Source organism: Mustela putorius, unplaced genomic scaffold, assembly GCF_011764305.1.
Source record: "Mustela putorius furo isolate JIRA1106 unplaced genomic scaffold, ASM1176430v1.1 tig00000166_pilon_pilon_pilon, whole genome shotgun sequence".
Lineage (NCBI taxonomy): Eukaryota > Metazoa > Chordata > Mammalia > Carnivora > Mustelidae > Mustela > Mustela putorius.
The window spans coordinates 4,972,395-4,991,516 of NW_025421301.1; the positions used below are offsets into that span (position 1 = coordinate 4,972,395).

A 19,122-nucleotide genomic window follows, 5' to 3' on the forward strand; every position below is an offset into this window, starting at 1 on the left:
CCCCTTTGCTTTTTGGGCCTCCCTTCCCCTAGAGGGCCTGGAAATGACAAATCTCTATTATATGAGGAGTATATAGTTGAACACTTTAATTTGCCTGATTTTTCTTTTTACAATTATCAAAATAAAATTTATTAAGAAAAAGGAAGAAGAAGAAGCAGAATAAGAAGAAGAGGAGGAGGAAGAAGAAAAAGAGGAAGAAGGAGTAAGGATAATTGCAAGGACAGAGCTGCAGGCCCAAGGAGAAGCCACGAGCCACAGCGGATGATTTCCAGGACTTGCAACCGAATGGAGTCAGCCCAGTTGAATTTCAAAATTGCTTGGGATTGGTGCTCCTCCTTTTTCTTCTAGTTTCTCCCCTTTTTTCTTTCTTTCTTTTTTTCTTTTAAAGATTTTATTTATTTATTTGACAGAGATCACAAGTAGGCATAGAGGCAGACAGAGAGAGAGGAGGAAGCAGGCTCCCCGAGGAGCAGAGAGCCCGATGTGGGGCTCAATCCCAGGACTTTGGGATCATGACCTGAGCTGAAAGCAGAGGCTTTAACCTTCTGAGCCACCCAGGTGACTGCGCTGTTGTGAAGTTCTTTGTCTCTGATCTGGGAATCTCATGTCTTTTGCCAGTTTCCAAAAATCCAGGCCAGGCTAACTCAATAGTTTGCAGGAGGGGTTCAATCTCAGACCCTTTACAGTTCTCGACCTTCAGTTAATAAAAATGATGGTATGGTCATGGGTATTTATCTAACTTTTAGGAATATTCTTCAGCCTTGTGACTGATAAATCTAGTTCTAAATAAGATACCACTTTAATAGCTTTGAAGCTTAGGAAATAAGAAACAGCCCATGGTTTATATTTGGTTGCTTAAATTATGAATAATAATATCCATATTAGTAAAAGTTAATAGACTCAGCACTCTTCAATGCTAATAGAAAGTATCTATTTATGAGAATGTGTTAATAAGAAGTTTTCCACACTTGTTCTACTGTGTGGTGTTAGAGTCTTAAAGAATAATATTTTCCTCAAAAAATATTATGGCAAAGGGATTTCTTTCCGCAGAATAAATGAAATCTGATGCATGACTCAGACCATGGGCTCCTCGAGATGATAGAAATTAGGAAGCATTAGAAACATGGGATAATTTTTTAAAGGAAATGAAAAATCTGGATGTGTGAAAACAAAGAACCAGAGAAAATTCCTGTGCAATCAAATGCATTTATTTTTTAGCTTAAGCAAGACAGGTGGTGAGCAAATTCATAATAAAAATGCCACCCAGAGATTAGCAGCTGGCTGTGCATGCAACCATGTATGCAAAACCAAGTTTTTCCCCAATACCAGCATGCAGATTGGATTCCTTCATGAAATTAACTCTGTGTCACATCCAGTTACTCTGCGTATCTGTTGCTGGGGAATTTACAACCCATTTACCACCTCAGCTGACAACCTTCACTACATTTCTGGGGACAGGAATGTCATGCAATGTACTATGGATCGGTACTCACTCCAGGAGAGGAGAGGCAAGGCTGTCGTCTGTAGGGTTTAGCATGGGTGGCCAGAGGGTCTCAGAAGAGCTAATTCAGTACACCCAACAGAAATATTGGCCACAGTGACTGAGATGAATCTTCTGACATCCCCACAGAGGCTTAGCCCCCTGATAAAAGTTGGATTCAGTTAAGGGTTGTGTGGAAGGGACAGACATGGGGGATCCTACAAGAGATAGGAGGCAGTCCCCTACCTTACACTGCTTTATGAACACTGCAGCCTCTTCTGGATACAAAGTCTCAAATTCACAAAATATTCGAGCTGGGATGAATCACCTACTCCAGATTCCTCACATTACAGTTAACCACGTGGCAGCCCAGAGAGGTAAAGCAACTGCTAAAGGTAAAGCATGGTAGTAGCAGGACCAGACTGGAATGCAGTATGCTAACCGCCACTCAAAAACATTGACACAGAGTATGTGGTCAAATTCTTCAACAAGGAGGATGAGACTGTGTAAACTTTTTTTCCCCAAGAAGCCTGAACTGTGTTGAAAGGCACAGAAACTGAGCTTATTCAGTTCTTTTCTGAGCTTATTCGGTTCTCTTCTCTCTTCCTGTCTCTGTCTCTCATAACCCTCCCCTTCACCACACAAACAATTCTGGTGAATGGAGATTTCTTGCTTTACAAAGACACACCCAACATCTTCAGGAAGACACTTTACAGAGTAGTTTCTCAGTCCAGGTCTTTGTGTGAGGTCTGGGAAACTGGCTTATTTTCTAGAACAATAGGTGGCTCTGAAATCAGAAGATCATCCTCTCCAAAGGAGGAGTTCTGGTCTGTGTTCACAAAGTTGGGGATGTCAAACTTCATGAGCCTGTTCAGCTCCTCCTCTGGCCGCCCATTGCTTCTAATGGCTTCCTGGATTTGAACACTGCTGTTAAGGGCTGTGGTCTGTTGACAAGCTTTAGCCTTATCCAAGTGTTCCATTTCATTGATGTAGCAATGAAAGAGAGACCTGGATTCCTCATTGCCCTGTCGAGAAAACACCTTATCTGGCTCCAGTGGTCTTCCAAAGTCTGACACAAAGCTATTCATTCTGAATCTCTTCTCTGAAGATTCTGCATTGCTGTAAGGAGAAGGAAAAGATAAGACTGCTTTACACACCAGCTCAGTCACATTCAGAAATCATGGTTTTGGGGGGTGCCTGGGTGGCTCAGTCGGTTCAGTGTCCGACTCTTGGTTTCAGCTCTGGTCATGATCCCAGGGTCCTGAGATCGGGCCCTACCATCTGCATGTGTGTGCCATCAGGGAGCACCATCACACTGCCCCCCTGCACGCATGTTCTCTTTCTCTCTTTCAAATGAATACTCTCCTAGAAAGTTTCTTTCCATTCAGTTTCTATCCCCTTTAGGTAACACTGCCTTGATCTTGATTTCTATTGATAAGCTTTTGTCTATTCTTGAACTTCCCATCAATTTCCACCTCCTATAGGTAACATTTTGATTTTTATCACCACAGGCTAGTTTAGCCTGTTTCTGAAATTCATACAAATTGATACAATATATAGCCTCCTGTGCCTGAATTCTTTTCCTTGGTCCATGTTGTTTCGTATAATAATAGTTTATCCTTCTTGCTTAGTGATATTTCATCATATAAATTTATTACAATTTGTTTATTTGTTCAATTAAAGGGCATCTGGGTTGTTGACAATTTGGCACTGTTGTGCTTAGGGCTGCTAAGAACGTTCTGGGTAAGTTTCTTTGTAGATATACATTTTTATTGCTCTTGAGTAAATACCTAAGAGTAGAATTACTGGGTCACACAGTAGATCTATGCTTGACTTTTTATGAAACTGCAGTTTTCCAAAAGTGGCTCTGCCATTTTACACCCTACCACAAAGTATGGAGTTCCAGTTACTCCTCATCCTTGTCAACATTTGATGATGTCAGTCTATTCAAGTTAGTCACGCTAGTGGGAGAGAAATGGCATCTTGTCAGGATTTGAATGTGCATTTCTCTGGTATCTAGCAATGTTGATCACCTTTGAATGTATTTGCTGGCTATTGGTTTATCTTCTTTTGTGAAGTTTCTATATGAGCCTTTTGCACATTTAAAAAATTGGATTGTTTATTTTTGTTACCAATTTGTGATTGTTTCATAACACATTTTTAATACAAGTCCTTTGTCAAATGTATTGCAAACATTTTCTCTTGATCTGTGACTTGCATTTTATTTTTTAAAATTTTTTATTTTTTTATTCACATATAATGTATTATTAACTCTAGGGGTACAGGTCTATGAATCACCAGGTTTACACATTTTGCAGCACTCACCATAGCACATATCTTCCCCAATGTCCATAACCCAACCACCCTCTCCCTCCCCTTCTCCCACCGGCAACTCTCAAGTTTGTTTTGTGAGATTAAGAGCCTTTTATGGTTTGTCTCCCTTCAGATTGCATTTTCATTTTTAAGATGTCTTTTGATGAGCAGCAGCTTTAAATTTCAGTTAATCTCAAGTTATTAATTTTTTTATTTTATATTTAGTGCTTTTTATATCATTTCTAAGAAATAATTGCCTACCCTAAACTCATGACAATATTCTTCTATGCTTTCTTCTAGAAGTAGGGTGTCCAATATAATAACCACTAGCCACAGGGGACTATTTAAATTTAAATTAAGTAAAATAAAATTCAGTATCTCCATTATATCATCCACATTTCAAGTGCCCAGTAGCTACATGTGGCCCAGGGTTACCTAATTCGACAGCACAGAGAATAGTTACAACATCATAAAAGTTCTCTTGGATAGAGCTCTTCTAGGAGCTTTTACTGTGGGCATATGATGCATGTTGAGATAGGGATCAAGGTTCATTTTTAAGTTTATCCAGTTGATCCACCACTGTCATTTAAAAGACTTCCCTTTCAATTTACTTTACACAGCAATAGACAATAAGAAAAAAAATTCCCTTCACAATAGCATCAAAAAAATAGAACACAGGCAAACCTCATTTTACTGCTTTTCATTTCATTACATTTCACAATACTGTATTTTTTACAAATTGAAGGTTTGTGGCAACGCTGTGTCTGAGAAGTCGATCAGCCCCATTTTTCCAACAGCATTTGTTCACTTTCTGTCACATTTCAGTAATTCTTGCAATAGTTCAAACCTTTTTATCATTATTACATTTGTTATGGTGATCTGTGATTAGTGATTTTTAAAGTTACTCTCTTAATTGGTTTTGGGGCACCCTGAACTGCGCCCACACAGGATGGCAAACTCAACTGATACATGTTGTGTCTTGACTGCTTCACTGACCAGCCTTCCCAATATCTCTCCCTTTTCTTGGGCCTCCCTATTTCCTGAGACAGAATGATATTGAAATTGTGCCAATTCATAACCCTCCACTGGCCCTAAGTGTAAGTGAAAGGAAGAGTTACACATCTCTCACTTTCAATCAAAAGCTAAAAATGGTTAAGCATACCAAGGAAGACACGTCAAAAACCAAGACAGACCAAAAGCTAGTCCTTTTGCACCAAACAGTTAACCAGGTTGTGAAGGCAAAGGAAAAAGTTCTTGAAAGAAATTGAAAGTGCTGCTTCACTGAACACACCAATGCTAAGAAAGTAAAACAGCCATATTGCCAATATGGAGGAAGTTTTAATGATCGGGATAGATGACCAAACCAGTGACAAGATTCCCTTCAACCAAAGCCTAATCCAGAGCAAGGCCCTAACTCTCTTCAAATCTGTGAAGGCTGAGAGACTTGAGGAGACTTCAGAGAGAAAGCCTGAAGTTAGCAGAGGTTGGCTCATGAGGTTTAAGGAAAAACAACCATCTCCATAACATCAAAGGGCAGGGAGAAGTGGCAGGTGCTGGTGTAGAAGCTGCAGCAAGTTATCCTGAAGGTCTAGCTGATATCATTAATGCAGGTGGCTACACTAAACAGATTTTTGGTGCAGACGAAACGGACTTCTATCGGAAGAAGATGCCATCTAGGACTTTAATAGTTAGAGAAGAGAAGTCAATGCCTGGCTTCAAAGGACTGGCTGACTCTCTTGTCAAGGGCTAATGCAGCTGGTGACTTGATACTGACATCACTATCATGCACTATTCTGAAAATCCTGTGGCACTAAGGAGTTTATGCTAAATCTACTCTGCCTGTGCTCTATAAATGGAACAACAAAGGCTAGATGACAGCACATCTGTTTACAACATTGTTAGTGAATATCTTAAGCTCACTGTTGAGACCTACTGCTAAAATAAAGATTCCTTTCCAAATAACACTGATCACTGATAATGTACTTGATCACCCAAGAGCTCTGATGGACATTTACAGAAACAAGATTCATGTTGTTTCCATGCCCACTAACATGACATCCATTCTGCAGCTCATGAATCAGGAGAAATTTTGACTTTCAAGTCTTACTTTTTAAGAAACACATTTCATAAGGCTATTGCTGTGGCAGATAGTGACTCCTCTGGTGGATCTAGGCATAGACAAGTCAAAACCTCCCAAGCATTCACCATTCTAGATGCCACTAAAAATATTGATGATTTATGAAAAGGAGTTTAAAAAATCAATATGAACAGGAGTTTGGGAGAAACTGACTCCAATGTTCATGAATGACTTTGAGAGCTTCAAGATTTCTGTAGAGGAAGTAACTGTGGATGTGGTAGAAATGGCAAGAGAGCTGGAATAGAAGTGGAGCTGAAGATGGGACTGGGGATCCAAACTTGAAAGGATGAGGAGCTTCTAATGGTTGAGCAAAGAAATTGGATTCTTGAGATGGTGTCAACTCCTGATAAAGATGCTATAAAGACTGTTGAAATGACAACAAAGTTCTGACTTTCTCATACTCTCAAATGAAGCTGGCATAGGGGAAAACGATGCTCTACAGCACCTATTAGATCAGTTAGGAGAGTCTGAAGTCAACTCATTCTCCTACGGCTTTGGTTACAACTGGGAAAATGAAAAAATACAAGGGTCAAACATCTTAAATTCTACCTTGATTCAAATTACAGGTAAATCCAGCAGCCAGAAGCTTCAAAAACTGAAACACTGAAAGAAGAGTAGCTTTGAGATGTTTACTTGACTTGGAATTAATACCATGTCATAAGCTCTCACAAGGAAAAGAGAGAACACTGAAGAATATTTGTGCTATAGGCCATTATGTCTGTGTCCCTCCAAAATTGCTATGTTGAAATATAGCAAAGAAAAAGGATATTTAACCTTAATGAATAGGATTAGTGTCCTTATAAAGAGCCTCAAGCAAGACCCCTCGCTTTATGTGAAGACACAGCGAAGACACAGTGAAAAGTCTACCATCTGTGAGCCAGATACTGAATATGCCAGCACTTTGAACTTTCAGCCTCCAAAACCATAAGAAACAGATTTATATTATTTATAAGCCTCCTAGTCTACAGTACTCTTCTATAGCAGCCTGAACAAACCAAGACAATTTGTCAGAAAATTTAGAATCACCAATAATTTTAGCATTTTTTATTGTTTTTCTTCCATTCCTACCTATTCTAGATCTTGTCATCATGAAATTGATGATCTAGCTAGTGTGTTCAAGAGAAGTTCTCCTGTGTCATCTTAACTGTTTAAAAATTATAATAGTTTATTCTGATAGGACAGTTAGCCTTGAAATCCTGTTCATTTCTTTGTTTTAGGAGTTTGTTATTCCTCATTTTCATCTTGTAAAAAAAATGCAACTGAGACTTAACCTATTTGTTGCAACCTTACTAAACTGCACAAGCCGGAATAAAGAGACTGTTCAGACTGTTCTGATTCTTGGTTTTTCCTTCTTCTCCCCATGGGTTTGGTCTTGTATTCCCTGCCCCTGGGGAATTTTCTATACCTGAACAGAGAGCCTCTAACACCCAGTCCTTTGGTACCTGCACTGATTGCCATTATTCCTATGATATTCCTCAGCTCACAAACTTTCACCAGCTCCCCAGACTCTCCACCTGGTCAGCTCAGACTCCCCACCCTTGCATCAACCAGTCTTTCTGGTGTGCTCTTCCACCAGAGTCCCCTTGCTAACCCTATAGTCCAGCCATATGGCACCTGACCATCCCCAGATGTGCTCAGGACTGTCTGTCTCTGTGCTTTGCTTGTGCTGTTCCTCCTGCTTGATGGGCCCTTCTGTCCATCAAAGTCAAATATCTTCTTCGCCACCCAACACAAATGTCACTGTCTCTAGGGAGACTCTCTGACCTCCCAATGGGAAGGACAGAGTCCTTCCCTCCTGCTGTACTTCACTAACAAGATGCATCTCTTCCTGCCTCATGGCAAAGCTATTTATGCACAGCCCTTCTTCTCTTCTACACCGCTGTCTATATTCTATCCATCTTTGCATCTCCTGAAAAGCCTCGCAGTCATTAGAGCCTCAGTGAGTGTCCTGAACAGCTGTGTCTGCAGGTGGCCTGAAGCCCTGGTTCCCATGAAAGACACAGCCTCCCCCAGTGTTAAGCACAGTGCTCCTTCCTCTGTGCCCAAGAGATAAATCAGGTCAGGTGGACAGAATCTCTCACTTCCATTTGGAGAAGGAAAACACCTATAATGCTCCAGGTTATTCCTCTAGGGATTTTTCCAGAGTTATTACAATTTTTACAAATGAAGTATTTCTGCTATGCTGAGTCTTAGCATGCCCACGATTGTCTTCAGGTTTGCCTTGCTCAGGAAAAGTGGTGGGCAATCCGGACTTTCAGAAGTCATTCCCAGTGGTCTTTTACAGGTGCGTTAAGCTAAACAATGACCTACAAAGAGTGAAATCTCTGTGATTAACAACTAATAAGAAAACAATAATAACCACTAATATTTACGGAGATGTGCTGAAAGCTTTCTCTCATGTAACAAGCCCTAGAGGTGCCGGTCCTTCTGTCTGGGTGTGGACGTGCCTTTTGGTGGCTATAGGTGCTAGTTCTCACTTACTAGGAAGATGTCAGTCTCTCTGGGGGCAAGAAAGAGTTTACTGCATTACAACAACCCTCCGCAGAGTCCTGAGCAAGCCATAGCTGTGCACTCAATAAGCATCACTTAACTGATGGGAAATTAAAAGTAACTGAATCTGATACATGACATAGGTTTTCTACCTGTCAATGGTGGTAGATCTCACGAAATGTCAGGGCTTCCTCAGGAATACACACCATGTCTGCACCTTGCCAACTAGTTCCTTTGGACCTTGGTCATTGTCAAAAACACTGAGCACTGATACTTTCTTGCTATAAGCTTTTAGGTGCACTGTACCCATCTTTTAGCGGTGCCATATTTAGGTAAATTGCAATTCAACAATTTACAATTTTTTTAGAGAAATTTCCATTTCTCTAAGGTCACACACAAACAATTCTGCACTCACTCAAAAATGAAGAACATCCCCACTTGGACAAGGTGCTCTTAGGAAAGGCTACAAAAGGAGGGTATTTGAGGCATATGATATCTGGGGTTTGATAGTTTTTTTAGGAAGTCCAAAATAGTAGACATAAAAATGTGATCCAAGCCTTTTCTGTTACTCTCTCTCTGGCAGATTTATGATAATGGGGCTATAATGCTTTAACAGGAAATCACACACAGTAAATGGCCCCTTAGCTGAGAAAGCAGGAGGAAATGGTTTTTTATCTTCATCGTCCATAAAGGATCCAGGTAAGAGGGGATTTTTTGGCTCCCCTTCCCCCCCACACAGCAGCAAATATTCCATAAGAAAAATAATCCCCATTAAAGCTGTTTCTTGGGCCTAAAAGCTTTTAAGAAAGGTGATGTCAGCTTTATAATAGTCTTTTTTCCTCTGCAGTATACTTTACTAGCAGTGTTCTCTAGTTCTGGTTCTCTTCTTCTGGGCCCACAGATTACCCTTCTCAGCCTGGGCAGTGCATGGGTGTGGTTCGTTCTGGCCAATGAGCTGCTGGGAGGAAGGAATGTGCGCCATTTCCTGGCTGAAGAGCAGAAGGGCGGTTGTGAGATCTCTGCAGATGCTCTTCCCTGTTAAAGGAACCCAGGAGGCTGAGTGCTGGAGACACTGCAGATACAAGCCAAGAAGCTTCTATCCACCTGTTGCTGACCCTCGGCAAACATGCAGCTTGAGTAAGAAATAACCATGTCTTGTGTCATACCAAAGTCTGAGGAGCTGTTTGTTACCGTCTCATTACCTCGTCTGATTATTATACATTCCCATTCTTCGCCAAAGCCCTTGAGAAGCCAGTGACTCCAGAATTGAAGTTCTTATGCTGATATGATCCCAATGTGAAATCTTCAGGGAAACAACTTGTCCATGTTATTGTGATGTCATTGGCTCTGTGGAGTGAATGGATCTCAACTCCCACCATCCAACACTGTTAAATGAAGGTCCAGCCAGAGACGGCAAACACATATTCTCTATTGAGTAAACTGTGATTGATTCCTGATGGCTGCCCAAAGGGTTGTTTTGGGTTGTTTTTGTTGTTGTTGTTCTTGTTGTTTTAAATATTTTTTTGTGTTTTTTTGTTTGTTTGTTTAAAGATGTTTTTGTTTTTTTTTTAAAGATTTATTTATTTATTTTGAGAGAGAGCATGCACGAGCCCACATGTGAGCACAGTAAGGGGAGGGCAGAGGGAGAGAAAGCATCCGAGCAGACTCCCACTTAGGGCTTGATCTCAGGTCCCTGAAATCACAAGTGGAGCCAAAATCAAGAGTTAGATGCTCAACCGACTGAGCCACCCAAGTGTCCCCCAAGTGATGTTTTGAAAACAATTCTGAGGCCAAGTCTCAGCTTTATAGGTTGATAGCACAGCTGATTAGTGATGTCTCTGTGGGCATGGGAACAAGGATGAGAAGCATGGGTTGTGGCAGCTACCATCCTTGCGTGTTACTACTTTTAAGGAGATGCACATCCTGGCCTGAAATACCTCCATGGAGAGAAAGACAGTTAAGCAGTAAACTCAGCACTAGTCCAATCTGAACTTGCAGACTCGATCAGGGATATTAACCAGAGTGTTGGAGTCATATTTCAAAAGGATGCTGCCTGACATCTTACTTGAGTAAGTAACTGTTCTTTGTGACAAACCACGCAGAGAGCCTGATGTGCAAAGCAGACACATTAGTTTTTCTGACCAATTACCAAGACTCTCTCCTTAGCCTCCTTTCTAAAATCATCCCACCATTTGCCTGAGAGACACACCCAAGATGAGGCTGGGGTAGAGAACTCCCAAGTGCAGATAAAATGTGAACGCTTAGGGCCTGGCTGTCCCATGGGAGCATGGGTTTCTTGTTGTTCTCCCTCTTCCTATTTACCAAGACCCGCAGCTCTCAGCAGGACCTCCAACCAGCAAGCCAGGGAGGGACTACCCTTCTCTGAGTACCACCGTGAATCCAGCCTGTGCAAGCCATTCCACAGGTGTCAGCTCATTGAGCCTTTACAATAATCCTCAGAGGCAGGGACGCCTGGGTGGCTTGGCTGTTAAGCATCTGCCTTCAGCTCAGCTCATGATCCCACGATCCTGGGATCGAGTCCTGCATCGGGCTCCCTGCTCCTTTGGAAGCCTGCTTCTCTCTCTCCCACTCCCCCTGCTTGTGTTCCCTCTCTCACAGTCTCTCTCTCTGTCAAATAAATAAATAAAATTTTTAAATAATAATAATCCGAGGAGGCAGATACTATTTTATTTTTATACAAGAGGAATTTCAGGCCAGGAGAGGTTAAGAATCCAGCCCAAAGTCTCAGTAAGTCAATCCGGAAATGTTTGACTCCAGAACCCACGCATGGTCCAATAAGTGACAGAAGGAAACAAATGTGATTGGTTGCTAGTATCTTTAGTTCTGGAGAAGGAAGAGATTAAAAATTACCAACACAAGATCATTCCTGTAGTGGTTAATAATAAGAACTTCTGAGTCCACGAGGTTTGTGTTTGAGGCCTGGACCAATAGTTGTTTTTACCTGTGAGACGTCAGACAAGTGTGAAGTTGGAATGCCTAAAAGATTTACTTCATCTTTCTGTGAGGACTTAGTGAGATTACAAAAATAAGGGGATGAGCAGACCCTAGCATATGGTAAATATTTTTTAAAAAGCTCTTATTATTCTCAGTGATTTATCATTCTTTCCTCCACGCCTAATTATCACACAGGGAAGCTTAAATTGGTTGTTTTAGATTAAAGCTGACCAAGTGGAAAAAAATAATGTCTCCTTTAGAGAAAATTTCTGCCAAATGAATGTCAAATTTACTAAGATCTAAAAACCTCTTTAACTGATTTTTGCCTCATGTCTGTTTCTTTCAGGCTTCTATTATGATATAAAGCAACCAAACGCCATGTCTTATACTGCCGCAGACTCAAAAAAGCATCTACAATGCGGCCCCGAGGGCTGATCCATTTATTGAAGTCAAAAAAAGGTTAGACTTTCTCCTTAACCTCATTAAAAAGCACAGAATTACAATAACCGCTCTTATATCATTGAGATTATTCAGAACCACCATCTTATATCATTCAGATTATTCAGAAAACCCAGCTAGCAGGAGGACTGAACTGCCAATTGAAAGACTGGAAACAGTCTCAGCTACCCAGGGTCACTGTGACAGATTAAGGAGATGGATCAGAGGGCTCCAGAGAGACAAAAACAACCAGAGTGTGTGAGTGTGTGTGTGTGTGTGTGAGAGAGAGAGAGAGAGTGTGTGTGTGTGTGTATCTGAGAGAGATTTATTTTAATTATTTAAATATATTAATTTATTTTATTTTATTTTTTTTTTTTTAAAGATTTTATTTATTTATTTGACAGAGAGAGATCACAAGTAGGCAGAGAGGCAGGCAGAGAGAGAGAGAGAGGAGGAAGCAGGCTCCCTGCTGAGCAGAGAGCCCGATGCGGGGCTCGATCCTAGGACCCTGAGATCATGACCTGAGCCGAAGGCAGCGGCTTAACCCACTGAGCCACCCAGGCGCCCCTATTAATTTATTTTAATTTAATTTTTTATTTTAAGGAACTGGTTCACGTGGACTGTGGAGGCTAGCAAGTCCAAAATCTGCCAGGTAAGCTGGCGGGCTGGAGCCCCAGGGAAGAGCTGCAGAAGGAGGCTGTGGGCAATCTTCAGTGGGAATTCCTCTCTGCTTGAGAGACGTCATTCTCTTTCAAGGGAGGCTTTCCAATGATTGATTGGATGAAACCCACTCACATGACGGAGGATGTTCTGCTTTCCTCAGTCTACTGATTTAAATGTTAACTCAATGAAAAACATAAATGCAGAAATGCCTAGAATAATATTTGATCAACTATTTCGGTATCATGGCCTCGATAGCTTGGTGTATAAAGTTAATCATGACGTGAAGTCATGTTTTCTTTGTGGGTAGGGCGTTTTCAAGCGTAAAGATCACGTGCGTCCTATATCAAGCAAACACATCCCAACAGTTCTGCGAAAATCTGTCCCTTTGAAGAAAAGGAAGATCACAGTGCTGCTGTTCACTGACCACTCCATGAGGTGTTCCCTAACCTAAGTCTGTCCTCTGCTTTTCTTACCACTGTTGCAACCCACACCCTATTTTCAAATTCCCTGGACCAGTATAACAGAAGCAAAGGCATGCACGGATTTTTATGAGCCCACAGAAGAAAGGGAAGTTCCCTGTCTTTTTAGTGGTTTTTCAGTGGCTGTTAAAGAGATTCTCAACCAGATGTCTCCGTAGGCTTCAATAAATGTTATTTTCCTTCCATTTAAAATGTGTTTAACTTTTTTTTTTCTGCACCTTAATGTCTGAAAATAGCTGAGTGAAGAGCAGAACCGCTCCCTTTCCCCAGGAACTTGTTACAGTACGCAAGTGCAGGCTGAAGACTGAACAACAGCCACGGGAGAGAGTGTGAGGAGATACGACAATGGGGAGAACCCTGTTGCCAGGCTATGCGGAGTAGGAGGGCGACTAGATGGAAAATGGTAGGATATGTGCTACATTTCTTCCACTTACTCTCCCAGGCCGCTCTCTGCCATTCTGCCTGCTGCTGTGCGCTCTGTGGCTTAGAAAACTGACCTCTGTTGGAGGAGACTGGCTGCTGGTTGTGCCCCTGTGGTCAGCCCATGGAGAGCGATGGTAAGAGGTGGAAGGAAGAAGGAAAATAAGGACTTGGTATTTATTTTGGGGTCCCTCCCTGAGATGGGTTTGGGGTCCCTCCCTGAGATGGGTCCCATCGGGCTAGCTCTGTCCTTCAACCCAAAGTCACAGCTCCTTTCGGCCACCCTTTTCACGAAACTCCTGGGTCCCCTTCAGATCTAGGGTGGCTGGTACCTGTTCCTCAGTGTTGGTCACCTGGGGGACCCTGCACTGTCCTGTCGGATTATCTTTCCATCTGGCCACAACTCGGGGATAGTCTTGTCATCGAAAGCTCTTCCAATTACCTATATGGAGTGTGCTATCTCTGCTGGTTGGGACTGACTAAAAAGGTATTCAACATATGTTATTTCTTGCTTTTTTGAAGAGTTGGGATAATAAAAATCCTCGAAAACATTTCTTAGTTTTTTGCAATCCACAACTGAAAAAACACCTTCTGATGTTACACAATGTTCTTTAAGAGTCATGTAATCATTTCCTCCATAAATCCGAGGCCCAACACAAATGTTCTTTATCCTGCCCTGAGAATTATATAATTCTTGGTGTTTCTCTTTTTATCCTAGCTTCAAGGAAGCTCAGTGTTGAACTCACTGTTTTATTGTCAATAATTCAACGGAGTACCCAGTTGTAACTATTTCTCTGCTCCTTGAAATGTTTTTTTTAAAAACATATTGCGTGGGGGGCACCTGGGTGGCTCAGTGGGTTAAAGCCCCCGCCTTTGGCTCAGGTCATGATCCCAGATCCTGGGATCGAGCCCCACATTGGGCTCTCTGCTCAGCTGGGAGCCTGCTTCCTCCTCTTTCTCTGCCTGCCTCTCTGCTTACTTGTATTCTGTGTCTGTCAAATAAATAAATAAATAATCTTAAAAAAAAAAAAACAACATATTGCTTGGAGCACTGGGTGTTATATGCAAACAATGAATCATGGAACACTGCATCAAAAACTAATGACATACTGTATGGTGACTAACATAACATAACAAAAATATTTTTTATTTAAATCAATTCTTAATTAATTAATTAAATTTCTTTTTAACTTAATTAAAAACTACATCATAGATTAATATAGATCCTAGCATACTCTAATTTTCTTGAATTTTCTTAATTAGTAACTAATTTACTTCCTGTCACTTAGTATAATATGTAGCACATAGTTACCTAGAAAATATTTATAGAATGAATAAATTAATAAATGAAAATAAATGAATAAATAAATAAATAACTGGTTTTCATCCCATTTTGCTACTATCTTTTTTTCTTCCCCACTATTTTTGGTCTCGTAAGTCACCCAAATTCTTCTGGGAATAGGAGAAAATACAACCTAATTAATAAACATTTCAAAATAAAAATCAGGCCTAGATCACTGTGAAACCTAGGTTCACAAGGATCTTCTTGAAAACAAGCCCCAGAGCCAAGAGGCAAAGTGCCAGGAGGAAGGTGATTCCACCCAAAGGCAACTGGGTACAGGCAGTAGTAAATCCATAACCAGCCCCTTTTTCCCCCACTGGAAGCAACCCCAGCCCTGGACAGTATGTCTATTTATTTAGTTCCCACGGGGCTTAATAGATATTTAGGAAAGACCCAAACTTACTCCTGGTGTGGTGCTCCTGTCTTGGTCAACAAAATCAGCACAAAAAACATGAAAATCACGAAGACAGCCAGACCAACCCAAAATCCAATCACAATGGAATCTGTAAACAGTTAATACTGGGATTAGCATTTCATAACAGCTTAAAACTTGAACATTCAAGGAATCTGATTTTTTCATTACATGAAATAAGAGAAGAAAGTTAACAATATGATAAGACAATCTTGACCCATTAGTCAACTGGGGACAGATAAGATGTAAGGAATGAGGGAGAGGGAAGATCCTGTGTGCTGCAGGGTTTCTGTCCCAAGAGGACACTGAGAGACTTTGGCCTTGTTGACTCTTTTTTTCCCGTATCTTAGTGAAGGAACCCCAGAAAGACGGTAGATCATCTAGGTCCTTAAGTTTCCACGTAAGTGTCCCGAGTTAGAAAAAATCTTTTTTAGCAGAGATTGCAATACGAAACTTAAAATAAATTCTGGGGGCACCTAGCTGACCCAACATGTAACTCTTGATGTCAAGGTTGTGAGTTCAAGCCCACACGGGTATGGAGCCTACTTAAAAAAAGAAAATTAATTCTCATTCAAACCAACCCAATTTTGTATTTTCACTTACATTCATACTGGAATAACTCAAGTCCTCATTAATTCTTGAGGAGAACGTACAAATCACCTTCTGAGTGCTCTCCCTATCTTGTGTCTTTCCCTCTGTCTCATCTCTGTATGAACCTACTTTATGACAACTCTGTTAATGTTGTTCCTTTATGAAAAATTATTCAGCAAAGCAAAAACAAAGCAATAGAAACAAAAAAATTCTTCGGCAAAAATAGCCCTGACCTTTTCCAAATTAAAAGAGATTCCATATGTAAATCACTTTCTACAATGTCTGGCATCTGAGAAAAATGTACCCCATATTTGCCAGCTATTATGGTTAAAATTACCATCAATCTCTCTCAGCTTACCTGTACTTTAAAACCCATGTTTCCAATTAGACAAGGGAACACTGTGTCTCTGTATTTACCTTAATTCTTAGCCATAACTTCCTAAGATCCACACCTTTTCAGGGGCTCTTATCCTCACCTGGCTGGAACAATTTTCCCCAACATAGAGCTAATAAGTCTATCCATCCTTCAAAGACCATTCCTTGAGGCTCCTGGGTGGTAAGTCATTAAGTGTCTGCCTTCAGCTGGGGTCATGATCCCAGGGTCCTGGGATGGAGTCCCACATGGGCTCCTTGGCAGGAGGCCTACTTCTCCCTCTGCCACTCCCTCTATTTGTGTTTCCTCTCTCGCTATGTATCTCTCTGTCAAATAAATACATAAAATCTTAAAAAAAAAAAAAAAAAAGACCATTCCTTACACCATCTCCCTCACAAAGCCTGGACTAACTTCCCCAAGTGATGTGTTTTTTCCCTCCTTCGAACCCCATAACATGCTTATGCTTCTCTACAAGGGCCCTTCCTTGATCTTATCTTGGTTAATAGTCACAAGTATACATCCTTGGGACAGGGATGAGACTGGTTAGTCTACAAAAACTGGCACATACACGTTAGGGTCTCAGATCTGGGGAAGGCACCAAAATTGAATCATTTTACATTTTCTTTCTTTTTTAAAGTTATTTTTAATTACCTTCAATTAATTAACATATAGTACATTATTAGTTTCAGAGGTAGAATATAGTGGTTCATCAGTTGTATATAACACCGAGGGCTCATTTTATCGAGGGCTCATTTTATCGAGTGCTCTCCTTAATGCCCATCACCCATCCACCTCCCCTGCAACAACCCTGTTTGTTTCCTAAGGATAAGAGTCTCTTATGATTTTGTCTTACTTTTTTCCCTCCCTTCCCCTATGATCTTCTGTTTTGTTTCTTAAATTCCACATATGAGTGAAATCATACGATAACTGCCTTTCTCTGATTGATTTATTTCACTTAGCATAATACCCTCCAGTTCCCTCCATGTCATTGCAAATGGCAATATTTCATTTTTTGATGGCTGAGTAATATTCCATTGTATATAGACACTACATCTTCTTTATCCATTCATCTATCGATGAACATCTGGGCTCTTCCCCTGTCTTGGCTATTGTGGACATTGCTGCTATAAACATTGGGGTGCAAGTGTCCCTTCAGATCACTGTATTTGTATCCTTCGGGTAAATACCTAGTAGTGTAATTGCTGGGTTGTAGGGTAGCTTGTTTTTATCTTCTTGAGGAACTGCCAAGCTGTTTTCCAGATTGCCCAAACAAGCTTGCATTGCCACTAGCAATTTTAAGGGAGTTCCCCTTTCCCCACATCCTCACCACCTCACACCAGTCAGAATGGTAAAAAATACTTCACATTTTCTTATCTGTTCTAAGAAGTTCCCCTACATGAGATTACAGTGAGAATGCTTAGAAATTAAAAAAAAACACATTAAATTAAAAAAACATTTAATGTGTTTCAGTGCAAAGCATCATTCTAATTAAATCATGTATTGCCCTTTTTCTAAAGTTAAGAAGTCAGATTGGCAATTTATTCTGAATAATTCATATTTCATTCTACATATAGGATTGCCCTGAAGTTCATTTTTATTCAACCATGTTCATTCAGTGCTTTGGACACAAAACTAATGTATCTTTCCCTGGACTCAGAGTGCCAAAGCAATAGAAATTGTAGACTTTGCCTTATAACATAGTGAAAATGAAGCCTAAAAAGGACAAAAGGATGAATACCAAAAAAACACGTGTACACAAGTGCAACCAACATTCAAGAATAACACCTCAGTCCTGGAGACACAGCCTGGAAAGTCCCACCACACTGATAAAGATGGTTCAGCATGCTGTACTTCATCAACAGCCTGCAGAGCAAAAGCAAGTTCTAAAGTATATGCAAGAATTATACTGAAGTTCTCAGTTGAGAATTTAACCTTGTCACCTTGATTCACATTGGAAGGTGTTCGCATTAGGACAGTTTTTGCCCTGCAAACAATGGCAGAGACTTCTTCGCTTCTCTAGCTCAGGGTGGGCAGAGATGGAGGAGGGGTGCCTTTAATCCAGCCTAGTTCCTTCCCTTTGCCTTCCTAGCACCCCAGGAAGCTGATCAAAAGGCAACAATACTGTGGGGCATGAGACAGTCACAGCCTTCCTTGATGTCATGGGGGAGCAAGTGAGGGAGGATCAGGGCGATAGTTAGAACTTGAGAATGCCAGTGGTCCAACGGCATTTCCAAATGCTTCCTTGATAATATGGCATCTACATATCCTATTACAATATGCCTCGAGTGGCTCTGTTTACTCACATTCCTCTTCAAACAGAATTTTGCTTCCTCTAGTTATTTCCATTAATTTTCCTCTCCCTCATCCTGTGTCACATGGCCTGACCCTAGGGCACTTTTTTACCCCGAACCCCTTTCAGGGAGTATCAGAGGTCCCCATCTTGACCCAGGCAAATCTAAACTCTCCTGCACTTTTATTTATATACCATGTTTCCTAGACATGGGCATGGCAGTCAAAGAGGGAAAGCAGAGAACCTGGCCCTCTCCAAAGCACCCCTCCCTGAGAAGGATTCAAAATAAAGGTTTATAGAGAGTAAAGCTCCAGTGAGGCCAGCTGGTTAAGGAAAGCAAGAGAAGTTTTCCTAAGGTGTTTCTAACAGAGCCCAGCGGCCACTTCTGTTCTGTCTAGAAACTGAACTATTTAGAGATCATTATAATAAAGGGGTAGAGTAAATTGTCAGGGGGAATTCTAGATGGTGAATGGAATGAAACAAAGAAGAAAGCTGACAACAGCGTGGCTTTCACTGGTGGGATGCTCTTTCACCATGATTATCTTTTCTACTCTAGGGTCAGACTAGGGCCAAATACCCAATCCCAGTTCCCTCCTTTCTACCTCCTAAGAATGAACTGTGACCCTTCCATCTCCTGGCTGTATGAAAAACAAGGATTAATACTAACTGAACGAGAGGATTCAGATACGAGAGCCATAGCTGTCCTCATAGCACTTCTGCTTTCTAATGCATTAGGGTC

General features: G+C 41.0%; 1 protein-coding gene across 1 annotated transcript in view; it reads right to left on the bottom strand.

Annotated features, from left to right (window-relative positions):
* Positions 1-1,039: 1,039 nt before the first annotated feature.
* MRAP2 (melanocortin 2 receptor accessory protein 2) overlaps positions 1,040-19,122 on the bottom strand; it is a 48,522-nt gene continuing 30,439 nt past the window's right edge. Inside the window, exons 3-4 of the mRNA XM_004773591.3 lie at positions 15,121-15,220; positions 1,040-2,599 (exon numbers count right to left, since the gene is read on the bottom strand). Of these exons, the coding sequence (XP_004773648.1) occupies positions 2,206-2,599; positions 15,121-15,220 (494 nt within the window). The 3' untranslated portion in view covers positions 1,040-2,205. The remainder of the gene's footprint in view (positions 2,600-15,120; positions 15,221-19,122) is intronic.